Raw genomic sequence first — 20993 nt, 5'->3', positions numbered from 1 at the left:
GAGAAAGAATGCACATATTTAACATAGAAATGATTTGGAATTTCAGTCTTTAAGGAAATAATTTTCATTGCTACTCAAAAAATGCAAAACCCACAGGAGTACAGGCACTGTGGTTTACAGCATGATTTTCACTAAGAACAGAGGAAAAATGGTGAGGTGGGCCAGTTGAGGAGATAGCATGACAGGCATTAATTCCCATGCTTTTTTCTGTTGAATGATATAAAACTCCACAGAACTCTAATGCCTCATTTAAATATATTTTTTTTAATTTTATAACTATTATTTAGATAAAACACAAAAATGCTTTATGTAGCCTCCTATTCCCTACTTAATCGCTTTGATTGAGGTTGTTTTTAATCTAATTTTTTTCAAAAAAAAAAAAAAATTAGATGCCTCTTCAGGGCACTGTAGGAACTCACCTAGACACTATATTGAATATTTCAATGTAATCTCACGTCCCTCAGTCCTAGGTCTAAAAGTCCCAAACTCAGTTGAGTTCAACTCCACATTGGCAAAGAGAAGAACAAAAAGAAACAAGACTTACTGTTTCCATCGTCTCGAGAGAGGGGACTGCCCACGTTACCACCACGATCTTCACTGCTCTCTATTCTGCTGCCTTCATCTGAAGTGCTTGGCTCCTCCTGCTTAGGAGCTCCTTGAGCTGGTGATGCACCAGGCTGTACCATATAGACATCCGCTTCCACTGCTGCAAGGAAGGTGGATCCCGCAGCTCCTCCCTCTGGCACCAAGCTCTCAAAGTCTGTCTCAGCAGAACCAGGTCCTCCTGCAGAACCCTCTTTTGCCTCTTTGCCATTCATATCAACTACCTCTCCCCTGGCTGGGCTGCTGACACTTTCATTCATGTTGGTTGTTTTCTCTGCTGTGAAATCTATGTGCGGAGGTGGCACGACAAGGAACAGTTTGGGTTTCTTTGAAATAGGAGGTGGTTTCCTACTGGGTGAGGAGCCATGTGTCTCTTTTGGAGAGCTGGGCTGCTCCTGGAGCAATGCAGTCCTGGGGCCAGGAGATTCCTCATCCTGCCCAGAAGTCTGCACTCCTTCCTCAGCATTTGTTCCTGCAAAGGACGCTCCAGAACATGGTACGGCATGAGCCGCATCTCCATGTCTTTGAAGGGTGACAAGCTCAGCTGCCCTGCTGTGCTGACCCCAACATGAGCCCTTTGCAGGAGCTGCAAGCGTGTTTTTAAAAGGGACATTCTGGTCTTTGCTGCTGTCCGCTCCATTGATGCTCTCTCTGTGTTTCAAGGCAGAAGATGGTTTTAAAGGTCCCTGTGGAACCACAGAATTATTTTCCTGAGATTCTGTTTCAGAAGCTGGTTTGCCTGGCTGTGCTCCTGATGTTCCTGGGGGCTTTTTCACAGGCCTCAACCGTACCATCTGTAATGCTTTAGTGGTTATTAGGGGTATTGGTGGTTTAGTGGTTTCTTCCTTGGTGAGAGGCTGTTTAAAGACAGCACAAGAAGAATCTTGCTGGCTACACTTTTTTAAAGAAGGCCAAGTTTCTTTCATCAACTTGGGGTCAAGAGGTGGAGCAGGTGGAGGAACTGAAGAGGGAAAGAGAGATGAAGGAGGAGGTGGAGGCCAGGAAGCAGGTGAATCTGGCACACTCAAGGATGTGGGGGGAAGAGGAAAGCATGTATCAGCTGGAAGGAAGGAAGAAGCAAGGGCTTCTGGGGGTGGAGGAGGGAAAAGAGGGGAGTGTTGTACAGTAGATGGCTCCAAGGTATCTGCTAAAGGAGGAGGAGGAAGAGGAAGAGGGGAGTGATCAAGAGCATGTACAGATGTTGGGGAAAGAGGAGGGATGGAAGGTGTGCCGATGGCCGAATCTAACTTCTTCATATTCACACTGCCTTCAGTTGAAGTATTAGAAGAAAGAGAAGTTGAAGATGAAGATATGGATACTGAAGATATCAGAGAGGATTTTCTTTCAGGCACTTTGGGCTTCAACTTTGATTTTCCGTTTCCTGGCGAGATGGATTTTAAAAACACAGGCACGGGGGTAAGCGCAGTAGGGGTATTCGACTGACTGGAATAGCCGCTAGATGGGGAAGTGACCCTGTGAGACTTCTCTGGGGACATGTTCTTTGGTTTGGCCAGTCCACTAGACACCTGTGGAATACCTGGTGCTCTGGATCCATCCTGGAGATGGCTGGTGGAAAAATCACCCAAAGGGACAACAGCATTAGGTGGACATGTTCCACTGGGTTTCCCCGGATTTTCCTGCATGCCTGTGCAGTCAATGTAATAACCCCAAGGATCGCCATACTCTGACTTGACACTGCTCGTGTCACTCTGAGACGGTGTGACTGCACAGAGGGAGTACACATTTGGTGCTGTGGCTGATACCATGCTGCTGCTTGTGCTGACTGTGCTCTGGCTACGGGAACGGAGGAGCCACGGTTCCTCGTAATCGCTACAGGGGCTCTGGGAAGGGGAGCTACTATCTTTACGCTGCAGATTTAATTGCAGAGAATGTTGGAGGGTAGCAATCAAAGTCTCATTGAGCACCTGCCCATTGGGCTGGGTTTTTTTCTTGGGGGACCTTCGAAGGGAGTCTGTTCTGAAAGGTGGAAGGGGAGGTTTCTTCGCTTTCTTTAAGGAAATGTTTCGTGGCAGAGATTTATCACAGTGTTGTGACCGGTCACTTGGGTTTTTCTGGGCATTACCATCAAAAACATTAATCTCACTGTGCCTGGGATTCCCAAAGCCATCACTGCTATTGCACAGATTTCCTGATTTGAGTCCAGAGTCCATATGCATGGAAGTGTAGAAGCCATCATGGTCTACTGAGTAGACAGAACTTGCATCCTCTTTGACTGAGGCTCGGTCTAAACTACTGCTGCTCATGTTACTAGCAGGAGTAGAGTAGCCAGGAGTAATACAACATGGCTTGTGTAGGGATGCCCTCTCATTACATGAGGCTTTATATTCCCAGGACTCTATGCTACCATGTGCTCTATCACCTGGATAACTGGACTCACTCTTGCCATCACTATCCTGGAAATGGCTTAGAAAATTCAAGTTGTTTCTGCAGTTATAGGCAACATTTTGGGACCCATTCTCCTTGCTCCCTGGAGTGTTCAGAGAGACATCTGAGTCACAGAGGGATGTCATCATGGCTACATTGCTGGTCTGTGAATGTCGTGTAGAGCTATTCTCACTCCAGTTACCACTGGAAGACTGGTGATCATCTTTTATGGCACTGCTGGTGGCAAGATTGTCTCTGGACTTCATTGTCTTTGCATAAGATAATGAGCTGGTGATTTTGCTGTCCAACTGTCCAGTATTCTGGACTGTGTGAATAGCAACAACCTCTGATGATGAAGAAATTGTGGCATTTGCTATGAGGCTGGTAGAGTAGGTTGCATAAGGAGAAACAACACAAGCTGGGCTTGTTTTTTCACTTTCATGATGCCTCAACTCCTCAGATTTGGGCCTTGATAACATCCCAAGCCTTGACATACATCTCACATGCTCAAGGCCCTCATCAACTTGCAGCTTACCTGTCTGGTAGGAAAGAATACTAGCCAAGTCCTCTGCAGGGTTAACAACACCTTGTGGTGTCTCTAGTGGCTGAAGGGACACCCTTGTTCCAGGACGAGGAAGGCTATGGAAACCTCCATCATTGTGGAGGCGTGGAGGAAAAACAACGCCTGCAGAATCACTCATCACTGACATGTTCCCTGATGAGATGGAGAACTGGCTCATCTGGGCAGCAATACCTTGCCCCTTTTGGGCCCTGATTCTTCTCATTGAAGGGGGCACAACTTTTACTTCATCAGTCTGACAACTGGAATCCCTGGTTTCAGAACGCTGAACAACAGATCGATAGTTGTCAAGCCTTCCTAGTGTGGAGCAGTGGTCTGGGACATACATTGAGTGACCACGGAAGTCATTCTGGCTAGTGCCAGTAGCTGGAGATAAAGCAGAAAAACAGTTATTACCTGAAAACAAAATGATAATTTGATTCATCACCTTTCCCCTGACACACATACAATACAAAAGCTATTTGCCCTGATTCTTGGGCAATTTAACAAAATATCCTCTTTTTCTTTTAATTTTATTTTTTTCTCCTCTTCCATTGACATTTAAAGCAATTCAAGTATCTGCTGGCAATTGCAGGAGGGTAAAAAAGCTCATCATGCAGTTAGGTCTCTCTTTTCCTTTATTTTTATATTCTCTGACAGACTAAGTACTATGTTCAGATCTCAGAAACTAAAGCCCCTTAAACTCTATGAAGACAGTAAATATCTCACAGATGACTTAAAAAACCCAAACCAAAAAACAAAACAAAACAAAACAAAAACAACAAAAAAAACCTTAGGTCTGTTTCTAGACCTCCAAGACAAAGAAAATTACTTTTCTCTCCATGGCTACAGACAGGGTGGCTTTTGGTCTGTGATCTTCATTCCCAGAAGTGACTACATGTCAGTGGTTGAGCCATAATTGATTATTTAGATGCCATTTGTGAAGCATATTGGCATGAATAGTGTTAATACCACTAATATTTTATGTAAAAAGGCATTCCAGAGGAAAAGAAATGTGATTTACAGACCCATCTGTGTTTTAAACATTTTCTTCTCCATCTTAAGCTATAATCATCTGTTGGTGACATTCAAAATTTCAATAGCAATCTGTTGTGCTATGGACAGAAAGAAGTGACTTCTGGTGGGGCATAAGGAATAGGAATAGATGAAATCTTGCCAAGCAAAGTTCTGATCCAGTGAAAAATTCTTCAAATTGTCATTATTTCTTGGAGCTATACATCAAACAGAACATAAATGTATTCTACAACTAAAAACAAGGAAGGAAGCAAAGAGAGTGTGAGGAAGGAGTAAGAATAAGTAGAGCTAAACATAAAGCTTTCCAGTTTCCAAGGAAAGACTAGCAACTTAAAAAAAATTTGGGGAGTCAGGAACTTTGCCAAAGAGAAACGAAGAAGTTAAATAATGCATAGCAATCACTAAGATAAAATAAATAGGGAAGAAACTCACCACAGTAAGAAATAAATGTTCCTTTCCATTCTGTATTACTGTCTGAGCAAGAATCTTATAGAATTGGTACCAACAGTAACCACTCTCTTGTATGATGTCAATTCAAATGACATAGTATTAGCTATGACTTAAATAATCATTCATCCATTTTTTCATCTCTGATTTGGAATAGCTCAAAGTGCTCTTCTGTCATCACTTCCGCTTTGCTCCATTTCCACTGTCATTAGGTTGTATCTATCTTGGATTCAAAATCCTAAAAATTTCCCCAGCTATAGAAGGGTTATATCAATATGTTAATAGGAAGTTTGTATCAATAGTATGCTAGGTGTTACATGGGGGAAAAAAAAACTTGCACACAGTACCAACCCAATGTGCTAAGTTTCTTTTCTCCTACCATGATACTGTGAAAAATTTTTATCTTTGGTTCTCTCCAGAGGAATGAAAAGAACATGCATATATCCTATTGGAACTGAGATATGGTCAGAAAACATATCATTTGTCTTTCCTAGGAAATGGTCACCAGTGTCGAAACAAGAAAAATGTCACCCATTCTTGGCAAGAGGGAATGAAAGAGAAAGGGATCATCTACTTAATTGGAAAATGATGATGATAGTGACTGTGTGAACTTTAAACTACACATGTTTAAACTTCCAGTCATCAAAGCAAAGTAATACCCTATTTCCACCAAAAATTAACATTTGGGGTAGATGGTTTTTTGCCAGCATTTTAGATATCTTTGAATTGTCAACAATAAACTGTATAGGGTATTTGCCTTCAAAAGCATTTAGAAATAGGAAAGTAACTATTTACAAGTGGAAGTAAAAGATATTCTATATTGTTTCAGGCATTAATTCTAAAGCCAAATTCAACTTTAGTTTTTCAAAATAGTAGTAAAATCAATTATAAACATATATGACCAAAACTATACTTGTGATATGATGGTGCCAGGATTAATTATTTTGTTATACCAAGAATATATTCTACTCATCTGAGAATCAGGAAATATACGAGTAAATATTTTTGGAAAGTCTATATAGATCTTTAGAAAAGTTCTCTCATGCCAATTATAATATAAATGACTCCAAATGTTCTTGAATTTTAATAAGAGAAGAAAAAGACATTGAAGGCAATAGGATAGGCAAAGAAGAAACAAAGCTATCACTCTTTGCAGATGACATGATGTTGTACTTAGAGAATCCCAGAGAATCAAATAAAAAACTACTTGAAATAATAAACAACTTTAGCAAAGTTGCGGGCTATAAAATAAACCCACATAAATCATCGGCATTTCTATGTATTACCAACAAAGCCCAACAGCAATAGATAGAAAGAGAAACTCCATTTAAACTTACTGTAGACATTATAAAATATTTAGGAGTCTACCTCCCGAAACAAACCCAGGAACTCTATGAACACAATTACAAAACACTTTCCATGCAAATAAAATCAGAACTAAATAATTGGAAAAACATCAGTTGCTCATGGGTAGGTCGAGCTAATATAATAAAAATGACAATTCTACCTAAGCTAATTTAGTTATTCAGTGCCATACAATTAAACTATCAAAAAAATTATTTTATAGTTAGAAAAAATAATAACAAGATCCATTTGGAAGAACAAAAGGTCCAGAATATCAAGAGAACTAATGAAAAGAAATGCAGGGGAAGGTGGCCTAGCCATTCCAGATGTTAAATTGTATTATAAAGCAGTAATCATCAAAACTGCTTGGTACTGGCTAAGAAATAGAGTGGTGGATCAGTGGAATAGGTTAAATATGCAAGGCACAGTAGTCAATGACTATAGTAATCTATTATTTGATAAACCCAAAGACCCCAGCTTCTGGGATAAGAACCCACTCTTTGAAAAAAACTGCTGGGAAAACTGGAAAAGAGTATAGCAGAAACTAGGCATAGACCAAAATCTCACACCATATACCAAAATAAAGTCAAAATGGGTACATGATTTAGATATAAAGGCTGATACTATAAGCAAACTGGGAGAGCAAGGAATAGTTTACCTGTCAGATCTATGGAGAACAGAAGAATTCATGACCAAACAGGAGATACAGAACATTACGAAAAGCAAAATAGATAATTTTGATTACATTAAATTGAAAAGTTTTTGCACAAAGCCAATGCAACTAAGATTAGAAGGAAGGTAGAAAATTGGGAAAGAATTTTTACAACCAGTCTCTCTGATAAAGGCCTCATTTCTAAAATATATAGAGAATTAAGTCAAATTTATGAGAACACAAGCCATTCCCCAATTGATAAGTGGTCAAAAGATATGAATAGACAGTTCTCAGATGAAGAAATTAAAGCCATCTGTAGTCATATGAAAAAATGCTCTAAATCACTATTGATTAGAGAAATGCAAATCAAAACAACTCTGAGGTACCACATCACACCTATCAGAATGGCCAACATGACAAAACAGGAAAATGATAAATGTTGGAGAAGATGTGGGAAAATTGGAACACTAATGCATTGTTAGTGGAGTTGTGAAATGATCCAACCATTTTTGAGAGCAATTGGGAACTATGCCCAAAGGGTTATAAAAACGTGCATACCCTTTGACCCAGCAATAGCACTTCTAGGGCTATATCCCAAAGAGATCACACAAATGGGAAAAGGACCAACATGTACAAAAATATTCATAGCAGCTCTTTTTGTGGTGGCAAAGAATTGGAAATTGAGAGGATGCCCATCAATTGGGGAATGGCTGAGCAAGTTGTGGTATATGAATGTGATGGAATACTATTGTGCTATAAGAAATAACAGGCTGACTTCAGAAAAACCTGGAAAGACTTGTATGGTCTGATGCTGAGTGAAGTGAGCAGAACCAAGAGAACGTTGCACACAATAACAGCCACGTTGTGTGATGACTAATATTGATAAACTTAACTCTTCATAGCAATACAAGGATCTAAGACATCTCCAGAGGCCTTGTGATGCAAAATGCTATCCACACCCAAAGAAAGAACTATGGAAGCTGAATTGTTATTCTTTTTCTCTTCTGTTGAGTTTTGTTTCCTCTTTCTGATGGTTTCTCCTATTGGTTTTAATTTCTACTTACAACATCACTAATGTGAAAATATGTTTAATATGAATGTAAATGTATAGTCTATATCAGATTGTGTGCCGTCCTGGGGAAGGTGATGGGGAGGAAGGGGGAGAAAAATTTTAAACTCAAAAGCATATGGAAGTGATTATTGATAAATCAAAATAAATTAATTTAAAAAAATGTTCCTGAATTTTGATCTGGAGCTGCCTCTACATTCAGGAAATGTACCGAGGAGGAGGGAAAAAATGGCTCTAATTTTTTAATAGGGATAAAGATTGGACCTGTGATTTCACTGGTGAAGAAAACTCTCTACCCATGCAAGTGGGCACCATCTCTGCAATGTATATAGTGTTAGAATTGCCTAGAGCAGAGGTGTCAAATGTGCAGTCCACAACACTGCTGAGTGTGGCCTGAACCAGATTAAAATGTAAGTAGGAAATATTTAACAAAATAAATAAAAAGAACAATAAAATGGAGATAATATTAATATGTGGTTTTCTAAGACAATATGATGCTCACAGAGATCCTTATGCATTCTTTAGTGGCTCCTGTTTCTATTTTGAGTTTGACACCACTGAAATATAGCATACAGAGGTTATGTGACTTATCCAGGGTCACAAGGGGTCAGAAGTGGGCCTGGTCTTCCTGGCTTTGAGGCCAGTTTTTTCTCCTCTATTCGACATTGCCTTTTCTAATTTTAAAAAGGAAAATTAAAATATAATGTAATTTTTAAAATTCCTTAATCAACTAACACTTGGAAGATAGCTGATACCACACTAAAGAGGTAAAATCTTAAATGGGATAACCAAGGTTCAACTGAAATTTAATATGGTTTTAAAGATGTTAAATGGAAATAAGTCATCTTTTCCCCCCTTTCTTGTTTAGCCTTTTTTCTTTTTAAAACTAGGTAATTGATTCACAGATGAAATAATATCAGTTCTAGGTATGTTTTGCAGGGGAAAAAATAGTAGTTAATAACCTAGTTTTAAAAAGTGTGATGTCTCTTCAAAAGCTTATTTACACGATTTACAACATACTGTACACATACTCTGATATTTAATATACTTCCTACTCTATCATGTGAGAAATTAAGGTTTTGACTCAGATTCAAAAAGCTCAAATCTGTCAGCTACTCAATAGGTATTTAGAAAGCACATCACTTAGATCATGAGTTTGGAGGTATTAAAATGAAGTATTTTTTCTTAGTGACTGTCTTAAACATCTTTATTTACCTAAGATATTTTGCTATACATTTCTCTTACCTGTCTCACATCTAGAGATTATTCTTGATTATTCAAGGGATATGTGAACAAAGATATTTTTGAAAATGAAAAACTTTAAAATTCAGAGCTTCAAAACCTAAGTGCCTATAGTGTAAGCCAATAAAGAGAAATAAATAGCCAAAGCCAACAGGAATGAGAAACCTTTTGATTATCTTAGCCATTGCTAAATTTTGCTCTGCTAGAAAAAGAAAATTATCTAGATATCTATTCCCACACTCCCACTGTCAAACTCTCCAGTTAGCCTACTTACCCCAGGAGAGAAACTAGACAGAGCAGATGTCTCTTCTAAGGGAAATGAGTAAGCTTTTATAGTCTTAGTTGACCTCTGGCTGTTATAATGCTTCTTCTTCAACCACAGTTTCACTGTAAAGCTCAATGTTTTTGGGGCATGACAATCCTCACGCCTCCTAGCAGCTGTTCACAGAATCTCAGAGTTGGACAGAACATGACATGCTATCTAACCCAACTCTTACATGACAAGAATCTCCTCTGTAATTTAGCCAATACATGGCTTTCCAGCTTGTGCTTGAAGACATCCAGTGAGCAGGAACATGCTACTTGCGGAGAAAGCCCATTCCACTTTTAGATGGTTCTAATTATTACAAAGATTTTGGGGGTTTTTCCTTCTTATAGCAATCCTAAATTTGCTTCTTTGCAACTTTCATCCATAATCCTTAGTACATTAAACTTGGTGCTTGCCATTCAGTCCTACAAGGCTTGATTCCAAGGAGAAATGAGCCTGGGCACCCAGACACCATTCCTTCATTGAAAGGACACAATGTAATTACTGGAACATAGGCTGCATCATGAACCAACAATATTGTTCCATCACAGCGGCCCCACAGGACAAAAGGAAGAACCGAACAATGATTTATGGTGTTACTCAGTTCGATGCTATGTACTCAGATATTCGTGACAAATTCCATACCTGTAAACTCTGAACTGTAGATCACACACACACACACACACCCACACACACTTAACAAAATTCTCCCTGTATCTCAACCTTAATATTTCTATGTATGATACACAGGATACTTGGCCTCAATTGAGAAGAAAAGCACTGTATTTGGAGTCAAAGGACTTCAGCTGGATTCCCAACTTGCGATTTACTTCCTGGATGTCTTTGGAGGCAAGTAACTTAGACATTGAGCTTCAGTTTATTTATAGGCTCCCAAAGCGGGCTATGCTGCCCCCTGGGGGGCACTAGAATGATGATGGGGGGGCAGCAGTAGCCTCAGGTGCATTTGGAGGGTGTTGAATAAAAATAAAGGGGCAGTGGAAGCATAAAGAGAGGAAAAATTTGAAAAATCATTCATATATGTTTCATTTGTTCTATAACAGAATTAAAATTGTAGTGATTACATTATTTTCCAAATAAACACACAAAATGCAAATTATAATCAATCAATGGTCAAGTCCACTGACAGGTCTTAAAAAGCAAGTATTGGCAGGTGAGCGAAGAGCATATTGTTGAGAAGTCCAGCAGGCATAGGCAGGAATATGTGCATGTAATGACTTATTTACAATATGATACTATACTTACATGATGAAATATTGCATCATCAAAATTTCAATGCAAGGAAAAAAGCACAAATTTACAACAAATTATTAAATTTAAGATGTGTCATTTTAACAAATACATATTTTATTATATTTTTGAAATGATGCAAATTTTGAAAAAAAAATATTAAAGGGTTAAAGAAAGTAGATTTCAGGCAGGGGAGCACTAAATAATTTTTTTCAAAAGGGGGCAATAGGCTAAATAAGTTTTGGAACCTCAGTTTATTCATCTATAAAATGAAGGGGTTTGTACTGTGTGACCTCTGAAGCTACAGGTTTTGTGAGTACGAGTAGGTAGCTACCTATATGGTATGACTTGATGACAACTGAAAACCCAGACCATCCAAGAAATTCCTCCCATTCATTTGCCAAAGAACCTGAATTTTCCATTGTTTATTGAATCCTACTCTGATGTTTCATCAGAGCTTAAAGGTACTATTTGGGCAAGAATACAAGCTCTGGCAGGTCCTAAACCAGTCTAGAAAGGCTTGAAGCATTAGTTCCACAACAGATTATTTGTTGCCCACTGAATTCATAGAATACAGCAATTGAAACCAAAACCAACAAGAGCACCAGCTCCACCACCACCACCACCACTACCACCACCTCCACCACCATAGGATCATTATCCTGCATTACTGACTCATTCTGCATGTGATCTCTAAGGACTAAATGGATGCTTTCTTATTAGTAGGATTTTCTCCCCTTACTAAGAATGTTCTTTTAAGTCTTGTCAAATGTCTTCTTGTGATGATTCAATAAATATTATAAATGCAGGGGAGGGTGGCAGAGCCCATGAGTTTTCTGATGACTATCTGCTAAGGCATGAATTGCTGAAATCTGTATCAAGTGGAGGCAATATGCAATATGTTAGATTTGGGATAGTAGGTTATAAGGTCTTCTCCAGAAATCATCTGATAAAATCCAAATGCTTTTCTGAGAGTAACAAATTATCCCATTTGCATTCCAGATTTGTTTGCCATTGCCTAGTAGGGAGTGAGTTCCTTAAAGAGTGGGCAGATAAAATTTTGATGAGAAAGGTACAAGTGTCCTCGAGAGGGTAAGCCTGGCAAGGGTGTTACAATATCTACCCTAGTCAGAATAAGGTCCCTGAGGAAAAGGGTAGAAAGCAATTAAATAGACTGTGGTACACTAAAATAGGAGGTATGATAGGAATAAAACAGAGATGTTAAAGATGAATATCACTCATTTCACACTTTTGTGGGTGGTTGGCCTTTCTTCTATGCCTGAATTCCCCTCCCATTATGAGAAAAGAGCATTGTTTACCTCTGTTGTGATTTTTCACCAAATCATGCAGATTTGGGTTAGTATAGCCATGTTTTTGCTGTCTAGAAGATAAAGCAGCAAAATATGTCTTTGAATGTTGTTGGGGGGGGCAAAGCAGAGCTTATGCACTTCAGGAATTGAAGAAAGGGTCAAATAAAAGGGCGGGAAAAGAGCTATATCACACTGAATGTATTATTGTATTGTGGCTATATTAACTCCAGTTCTTTCAGACCCTCATTTTTTTACTGGCAGAAACCAGTTTCATGATCTTGGATATAGAGAAGACATAGAATGCATGCTATAGCAGAGCTATTTGTTGCCATGATAAAATTGGGGACAACAAAGTATTAAGCAAATGTAGAGCAACTCTTATGAGTAATTTCTTATGAATGAGTAATTTTTATGAATTTACATTTGCCTTAAAAGGAAAGAAAATTATTTCCAAAGCATGAAACTTAAAGAAAAAATATCCACAGGGAAAAGAGTTAAGAATTAGGAAAACTAGAACTATTTTGATATTCCTAGAGTCCTGAATAAATCACTTTCTGAGACAGCATTACAGAAAATAAGATTAGAGTTGTTCTAAACATGAAGGAGAAAATAAAAATTATACCCAAGACATTTTGGAAAAATGTAGAAATGAAAAAAAGAGGTCAAAAGCCCTCACAAACTTTTACTATAGGATAAAGAAGATAATGTTAGTTAAAAAAAACTTATAACTATCCTAAAGGCAAATTATTAAATGTTGATAACTGTTTTCATGGATGCTGCTGCTGGCAAATAATTCCACTGAGGTAGTTAGTATGTGAAATATAATCAATGTGTTCTCTAAATTATTCTCAAACTAAGTTTTGAATATGTCTTATTGGACACAAAATTTCAACACCATTGCCAAGTTATCTGATTACAGTCCTTTCTCATCTGAAGATTTGAATTTTAAATTAAGTGAAAGGTTAACTCCTGAATAAGTACACCTGTGAGAATATTCAAACTCCCAGGAATACAATTCACAGAGTTGCCATGAGGAAAATGCTTTATAAAACTTTAAAGCACCAGCTGCTGTACAGATAAATTTCTACAATCCCAGTTCAGATTAGAAATACTCTCCCCTCTGTCCACCACCTCACCCAAATTCACCAAGCTAGTCATGGATTAAGTTTGCTTCAAAGGGCCTCATGTAGGAAAAATCACAACAGGCCATCAGACTGTATTGGTTTTATGAGCATGAGTAAATGGGATTAGTTTAGTAATAACAGGCAGTGAGGATGAAGAGCAATGAAATACAGTTCTGATGAGCCATACCTAGCTCCTTTTGTATGTTGTCAGGGATTCCTGTAATAGTCTTTCTCCTTTTGACTTTCTTCGGCCGTCTTACGACAGTGTCTGTGTAAATTAGAGACCGCCGAAGGCTGGCCTGGCGGTCGAAATTCTCCCCTAATGTAGAGTAGTGGAACAAGCAAAGCAAAGTTAATTTGAAGCACGCTGACACCATGCACTTTCTTCCAGTAGCTTGTTGTAGAAATGAAAAAAGGCATTAATAATGATGTTAGCTCAGTCATATGATGAGGATGTTGGCTTAAGGGGAAAAAAAGAGAAATAAAGCACACTATCACACCAAGGCTGGCTTCCACACTTTCAATACCCGTATACTTCCCAAAGTAGCAAAACCACAAAGTATCTCCCAGCTACTTTCCAAACACAGAGCAAGACAGCAGCAAATGTCTTTCTATCACATTTAAAGTTAGAAGAGGGTTACCATATTATCTAGAAAGGGATCCCTTGTTATTGAGTTGCTTTATGTGGTTCCAATAGTTTGTATAACTATCCATTCCTTTTGTAATTTTCCAAAATTGTAATCTCCATGAAGACTGAAAGACCTTTACATACTCCTTACCATGACTAGCATATTGCCTCACACATAGTAAGTATGTCATAAATGAGCAAATGAATGTCCCAATGGATAACTGGTGTAAATATAGCAATTTTTATGATAGCCAAAAACATCCATTGGAACCAATAAAAAGTCATATAATGATAGAGTGATTTTCCCCAATGAGACCCAGGAACACTGCTGGATGTAGTTAGAGCTGAAAAAACTGATAACAGTACAGCCATTTAGGCTCATGTCATATTTAAAAATGCTAATGGTAAACCCATATGACTTTCTAGGGCTTAAGTTTGTGTAACTGCCATTTTTTTGAGCTGTCAAAAATCACCTCCCCCTCTAAAAAAAATACAGTTCTTTCAGAACAAACTTTTTTCTATTGGCCAAATTATTTTCTTTTGAAAACTGAGCATTAGATATAAATACTGGTTATATCCATCTACTATTATCATTATAAAGCAGAGAAATTGTGAGAGTTCAAAACACTCAAAGCAATTACGTTTTTTTAAAAATAATAACAATAATATATAAGAATAACAATAGCTAACATTTATATAGTACTTACTATGTTCCAGGCACTGTGCTAAGCACTGAACAAACATCACCTCATACCATCCTTACCACATCCCTGGGAGATAGGTGCTATTATTTTTCCCATTTACAGTTGAGGAACCTGAGGCAAGCAGAGGTTAACTGACTTGCCCAGGGTCACACAGCTAGCAAGTATCTAAGGCTGGATTTGAACTTACATCATCCTGACTCTAGGCACTACTGTATCACCTAACAGCAATTACAAAATCTGTAAATCTCTTATAAAAAGAGATTTATTAAAAATGTAAAGTTCAAGTGATCTCATAAAAATTGAATACAAAAAAAAAAAAAGAAACTTAGAAGGAAAGCAGATTAACTGCCTATATGCAGTACAGTTATTTTCCAGGAGTTTTGTCATTAAATTTGGTCCTGGTAGAGAAAGGTAAGATGTGTTAAGAAGAGAAGGCCCTGTAATATTGGAATATACCAGGACTTAATTTTGCCTAAAGAAACACTACTATGTAAAAATAACAAAGAGAAGCTGAGAGAGAGATGAACCATGGTTCATCAATTCACTTCAGTAAGTTAAATTGTACACATATAATAGCTAACATTTACATGTAATATTGAGAGGGAGTCTAGTAGAGCAGATGGAGAACCAGACTAAGGTTGAGAAGACCTGAGTTTCAGTCCTGCTGACAACAAACCACTGATTGTGTGACCCATGGCAAGTCATTTAACCTTTTAGTGTTCTTGGGATCTCTCTACAACTATTGTGGTAGAAAACCAACCCACATTGGAAGAGGGATTTGCCACTCGGGAGTTCCTATAACAAAGAAATCAAAGTTCCTGTCACCATCTGTGTGAGTATGTGTGTATGCATGTGCACATGCACACACATGAACATGCATGCTGTCTCAAAGTTCTTTGTGCACTTTTAAGCTATTAAAGTTTACTTAAACTATAAAAGCTATTTAGGCTACTACAGCTTAAAATTGCATGAAGACTTTTGGGACACCCTGGAGATATATATATATAGGATATATATAGAAAATTTGCCAGAATGGTAATAGAAAGTTGCACTTTTTTTCCTCCAGTTCTTTTTCCCTTAAAAAAAAAAAAGTAGAAGCAGCTAGGTGGCACAATGGACAGAGCTCCAGCCTTGGAGTCAGGAGGACCTGAGTTCAAATGTGACATCAGACACTTGACATGTACTAGCTGTGTGACCCTGGGCAAGTCACTTAACCCCATTGCCTAGCCAAAAAGCAAAAAAAAAGTAAAGACAAACTCAAAAGCTTCAAGGATATTATTAGTAGCAAAAACAATCAGAATATGAAGATCACCTTCTTTTACACTTTGAACCCAGTTAACTTTCCTTACTCTGTCTGCCATCTGGTAGTGTGAGAGCTAACAGCTCCTACTAGATCTGGGTCCAAAAAGGTCAATGTTAATGAAGCAATTTGTATTTCTCATCTAGAAATTGCTCAAAATTTCAGCACTCTGTAACATTTTACCTTTTGTTATTTATAATACTTTTATTTAATACTAATTTCTTATTTTTTAGGTCATTTTGTTTGATTCTAAGCTTAATTTATCCATTATCACCAGATATTTTCCTTCCAGCTAGATAAGCTACAAACCTACCCATCATGTACAATCAATACCACTTTTCATAAAAATAAAAAAAAAATTCTCATTCCATCTCCCTGAATATTCTATTCTAGAATCTGTTCAGTCCCATCTGGTTTAAGACCCAAGGGATTTAATCAATTTTTAACCCTAGGTATCTATCTTGCTGTGTTAATGTCCCATCTCTGTGCCTGAAGGCTTTACTCCAGATTTAAATGATAAATTTAAGTGTACTCTGTCCCACTGAACAGACTACAGGGTGACTAGTCCACCCAAATAAATGAGGGCATAAAGTAATGCCCTACAAGTAGCTACAATGGTTAGTCTCCAAGCCCTTTCATAGTTTAATTTTTTTTATAATTTCTACAAAAACTATATGAAAACTACCTATTTAGAAAGAAAAAACTGTTCCCTCTGTGATGCAAATTAAAATTACTAAGTAAGTCATTGTAGGTAAACAGAATGTCTAAGGTGTAGAGAAACTCATAGTGAAATAGAATCAAAATATAATTTTTTTCTTTCAATTTTAGTAATATAGTTAAGATTAGAAAGTCATATAATGGGTCAATTTGGACAACTATTTTAAAAAATATTTTATATCCTTTAAAAAGTAGGATGTTTATATGACCTCTCTTCTTAACTCCAGTACTTTATTTGTATCTGATATGCATGTACCTATCTTTTATAATTGATTAGCATTTTAATTGCCAAAGAGAACTTATTCTTTAAAAAGTAATGCTGAGCTTCTTCTCTGCCAATGTTTATGTCACTAATTTTAAATCACTTAGTAAATAATCCTTTGTTCTAAAAAGTCTCCTATCTTTGCTCTTTTTTATTCTCATGCTAATGTAGTCTCCTAATAATGCCTAACAAAATCTTGAGCTTTATAGTAACATTCATCTCAGCTTGTGATTTTATATTTTCTCTGGATTTGAATTACATGATTATGTATTGATTTTATTGTCTGGTTAGAATTATGAGATTTAACTTCCAAGGCTCCCCCCCACACACAAAAAAGGACAAGTTTTGCTTTAAGACAACTACTTATATTTACAAAAAGATAGTTATATGATACTACAAGATATAGGAGCATCAATGGTAATGGTTATGAATAGAACAGATTAAAATGCCATGCATGAAATATGATGTGCAAGTCTAAAATGAAATAAACATATGTGGAATGAAGACCACATGGAGTTTTAAATAACTAGTTTTTTGTTAGGATTTTCAAGAATTCAAAATAGGGAGTGGTTGCTACTAAGTAACAAAAAACAACCTTTAGCAACCAGCAAGAAAAAAACTTATTGCTATCAGCCACTTCCACAGTCACCAGTGTCACTAGGCAGATGCCTCTGCTGGCAGGGAGCAGTGGCAGCCTCACTCACACACAGTACTGGTGCTAGGGGAATTGTTTTTGATTTTATGGAAAATTCATTCCTGCTTACCACTTTATTCCCTCTCAGGCTCTAAAACTACAGAATATATTTTAGATATTTGATCTATAATGAGTATAGATGGTCTATTATGCCTATATTTGGTCTAAAATGACTGAAAATGTCAACTCTGCATTATTTAGGGGTGGATTATCTAGTCTATGCATTATCCAAACCCTTTGCCCTCCCCATTTTCTGCTGGCTACGATTATATATTAAGAAGGGAAATCTCACAAAGAAAGAAAACTATGCATATAAGAACCATTTCTGGACTTTATCTTTCTATTTCTAGCCTAATTATGGCAGATAATTGAGAGTTGATTCTTAATACTAAAAAAGAATGTGGATTTAAAGTTTGACAATTAACTATCACATTCTAAATTTTTAAACTTTAAAACTAAGGGACACATATGTTATACATGGATATATATAATACATTCATGTACACATACACATATATGTATAGATTACATCTACACACTCATATATGTATCATTTGTTTCAAAGTTAAAAATCTGTCAGTGTTAGAATTTGAACGAAGATCCAGTGCTTTTGTTTTTGCTGGATTGTTGTTGTTGTTTTTTCCAGAAATCTAGTAATCAAAACAAAAACCAAAAAACTAAGACCAGATCAAATTCTGACACTAAAAAAAAAATGTGTGACTATGAACAAATCATTTAACCTTTCCGATCCTTAGGTTCCTCATCTATGAAATGGAAATAAATCACACCTGTACTATCTGCTTTGCAGTACTGAAAGAAAAGCACTTTGTTATTCTTAAAGTGCAAGAGAATGTGAATGTGAGTAGTTGTTAGTTATTATGGTAACCACTATTAGAGAAACCACTGTACTTGATGTTCTTAGGCCTTAATAACTTCTGTAGATATTTCTTCCTGAGATCATTAACAAAGAGTGTTCCAAAATTCAGTATTGTTTCTCCCATTTAAAAAAGTTTGAGGTAAGCATCAAATCTTTACTACCAAGGACTACACTTCAGAGACTACAAGTCAGAGAGCTAGATTCTAGCCTTAGTTCCATTCCTATTAACTATGTGACCCTGAGCAAGTCCATATTCCTTCTCTGTGTCTCAGTTTTTCTAACTGTACAATCAGGTTTTGGGTAATAGAATCTCTAAGGTGTGCTAAAATAATAACCTATGAATCCACGAGAACCTCTTCCACAACTGAAATCTTAGAAGACAGCAGGTATGTCCGTGAAAAAATCTTTCTCAAGTTGAATGCCTGAAACATCAAGTTTTACCTTCAAGCCTTACCATTAGTAAGACAGGCAGATAATTTTAATTTTAAATTAACATTTTCTTCATTGAATTAAGTGCTAAGCTGCAGATAAAAGCATTATTTATGCTATATAGCTAAATGCAAAAGTGGTAAAATTCTGTAAGAAAAAAATAAGTAAAAATTTTAAAAGGCCCTAGCCTATATTTGCACATGTTCCCCAGAAGCATACCAAACTTGATTGAACTGTAAACGCATACCAGTTACATTAATAGGAACCACATCTGCCTGGACTGTTTGCGCTTGCTGTCTCATCTTCTCCTCTGGTGTTGGCAGTGGAAGTGACTTGGTCCAATTTGTCTGGGTGTTAATATCAGATAAATCATTTGAAGTTGGAGCTCTGACTCCCTTGGTAGCAATAAGTTTTTCTTCCTCTGAGGAATCGACAGAACACTGAAAGAAAAAGAGAAGGGTACATGGCATGTAAATAGTTGAGGAATACAACTTTTAAAATTTTATTTTACTATTTTTTAACCAGAGTCTAACAAATCTGATCTAGTCGAAATAACTGGCAAGGTTGGACACTGAGGGTTCCAAGGAAAACATTCGTACATCTTGAACATTTACCAGTGGTTTTTGTAGTCAGCATCTAAGAAGGAAGTGGTAAACCTCAAAAGCCAGCACAGCTTCATCAATAAATAGATCATGCCTTAATTGAACATATCTCCAACTGTTTGTTTGTTTGTTTGTTTTTTTATTTTGTGCCAGAGATGTGGATGAAGGCAAACTCGATTTGCTTATCAGATCTGCGGGTGACACAAGACTGGGAAGGATAACCAGTGCACTTGGTGACACAGTCTGGATTCAGAAAACAAAAATTAAAAGCAGAAAACTGGACTTCATCTAAGATGTAATTTCATAGGATTAAATATAAAGTCAGGGATTCGCAGAGTCATAGACTTAGAGCTCGATGGAACCTTAGAGAGCATCTGGTACAACCTCTTCATTTTACAGATAAAGAAACTGAGGCCCAGAGAGGCTCCCCTTCACTGGGAAGTCTTTAGGCAAAGGCTTGAAGGATTTGGCCATTTGACAGAAATGTTGTAAAAATTCTTGTTCAGATACAAGTATGACTAGGTTGACCTCTGAAATTCTCTGCAACTCTGAGATACTGTGCTGTTCTTCCGTGGGCCTAGAGAGACAAGCTGATGAAACACTATTGCTTAGGGGTTATATTTTCAATTTTAATAAATAATTCTTGAATCCAGCAAAAAAAAAAAAAACTGTCCATACCACAATTTTTAAGCCTATTCTAATTTGTTCCGGACTTTGGATCTAAGGGCTAGTTCTTATAAGAAACAGCTATTGCAGACCAACCATTCCTGCTCTTCTCAAAACATAAGTAAATAAATATACAGAAACATCAGTGTGAAATTGCTAAAGTATATCAAGCTTTACTAAAGCTTTACTCTGAACCTTATCAGAGCTCTATAGGAAACATTGCTTGCTGCATCGGTTTTGATAAAGATTCACATACTAACAAAATAACCTTCAATGCCCTTCTTCCCACAGCACCTTAAAACGTATTTATTTAAAGGGGGAACTTTTTTGGCAATCCATTGGTGATGAACTTAAATAAAGCCACAGCTTAGCTTTACTCAATGACAAGAAGACACTGCAGACTCATCAAAAATAGATGCTGTAGGGGTCAAGCAACTTTGCTTTTGTGGGAAACTAGATAGTAACTGAATAGAAACTCCTCTAATAAGGCATTCAAAATGCACTCTCTTTTAAAAGTCTATTTTGATCCATTTCTAATTTCATTATAACATTTTGTGAGGAAATATGAAATATAAGTTGTAGAAAAACTGTTATGATATTATTGTTATCATCATCATCATCATCATTATTTAAAATAGGTAGTGGTGATTGCTTGCCAATTACTAAGGTTATTTTACCATTTAAATTACTTTACTTACTCAGACAACAATAATAAAGATAAGCCCTGACATTCAAATAGTGCTTTAAAGCTCACATAGCTAACTTTGTATCCATTTTCTTTTCTCATTT

At 37.0% G+C, this 20993-nt stretch overlaps 1 protein-coding gene across 4 annotated transcripts in view; it reads right to left on the bottom strand.

Annotated features, from left to right (window-relative positions):
* Window positions 1-20993, bottom strand: part of NHSL1 (NHS like 1) — a 272510-nt gene that overhangs the window by 8792 nt on the left and 242725 nt on the right. For 3 of the 4 annotated variants that reach the window (XM_027850634.1, XM_027850635.1, XM_027850638.1), the window contains exons 4-6: window positions 19184-19376; window positions 13513-13644; window positions 545-3934 (exon numbers count right to left, since the gene is read on the bottom strand). In XM_027850634.1, the coding sequence (XP_027706435.1) occupies window positions 545-3934; window positions 13513-13644; window positions 19184-19376 (3715 nt within the window). The remainder of the gene's footprint in view (window positions 1-544; window positions 3935-13512; window positions 13645-19183; window positions 19377-20993) is intronic. The other variant, XM_027850636.1, reaches the window with a different exon arrangement.

The sequence above is a fragment of the Vombatus ursinus genome, unplaced genomic scaffold (genome assembly GCF_900497805.2).
Source record: "Vombatus ursinus unplaced genomic scaffold, bare-nosed wombat genome assembly UNPS02009132.1, whole genome shotgun sequence".
In the NCBI taxonomy this organism is placed as follows: domain Eukaryota; kingdom Metazoa; phylum Chordata; class Mammalia; order Diprotodontia; family Vombatidae; genus Vombatus; species Vombatus ursinus.
This window is presented reverse-complemented; position numbering and strand designations above follow the sequence as displayed.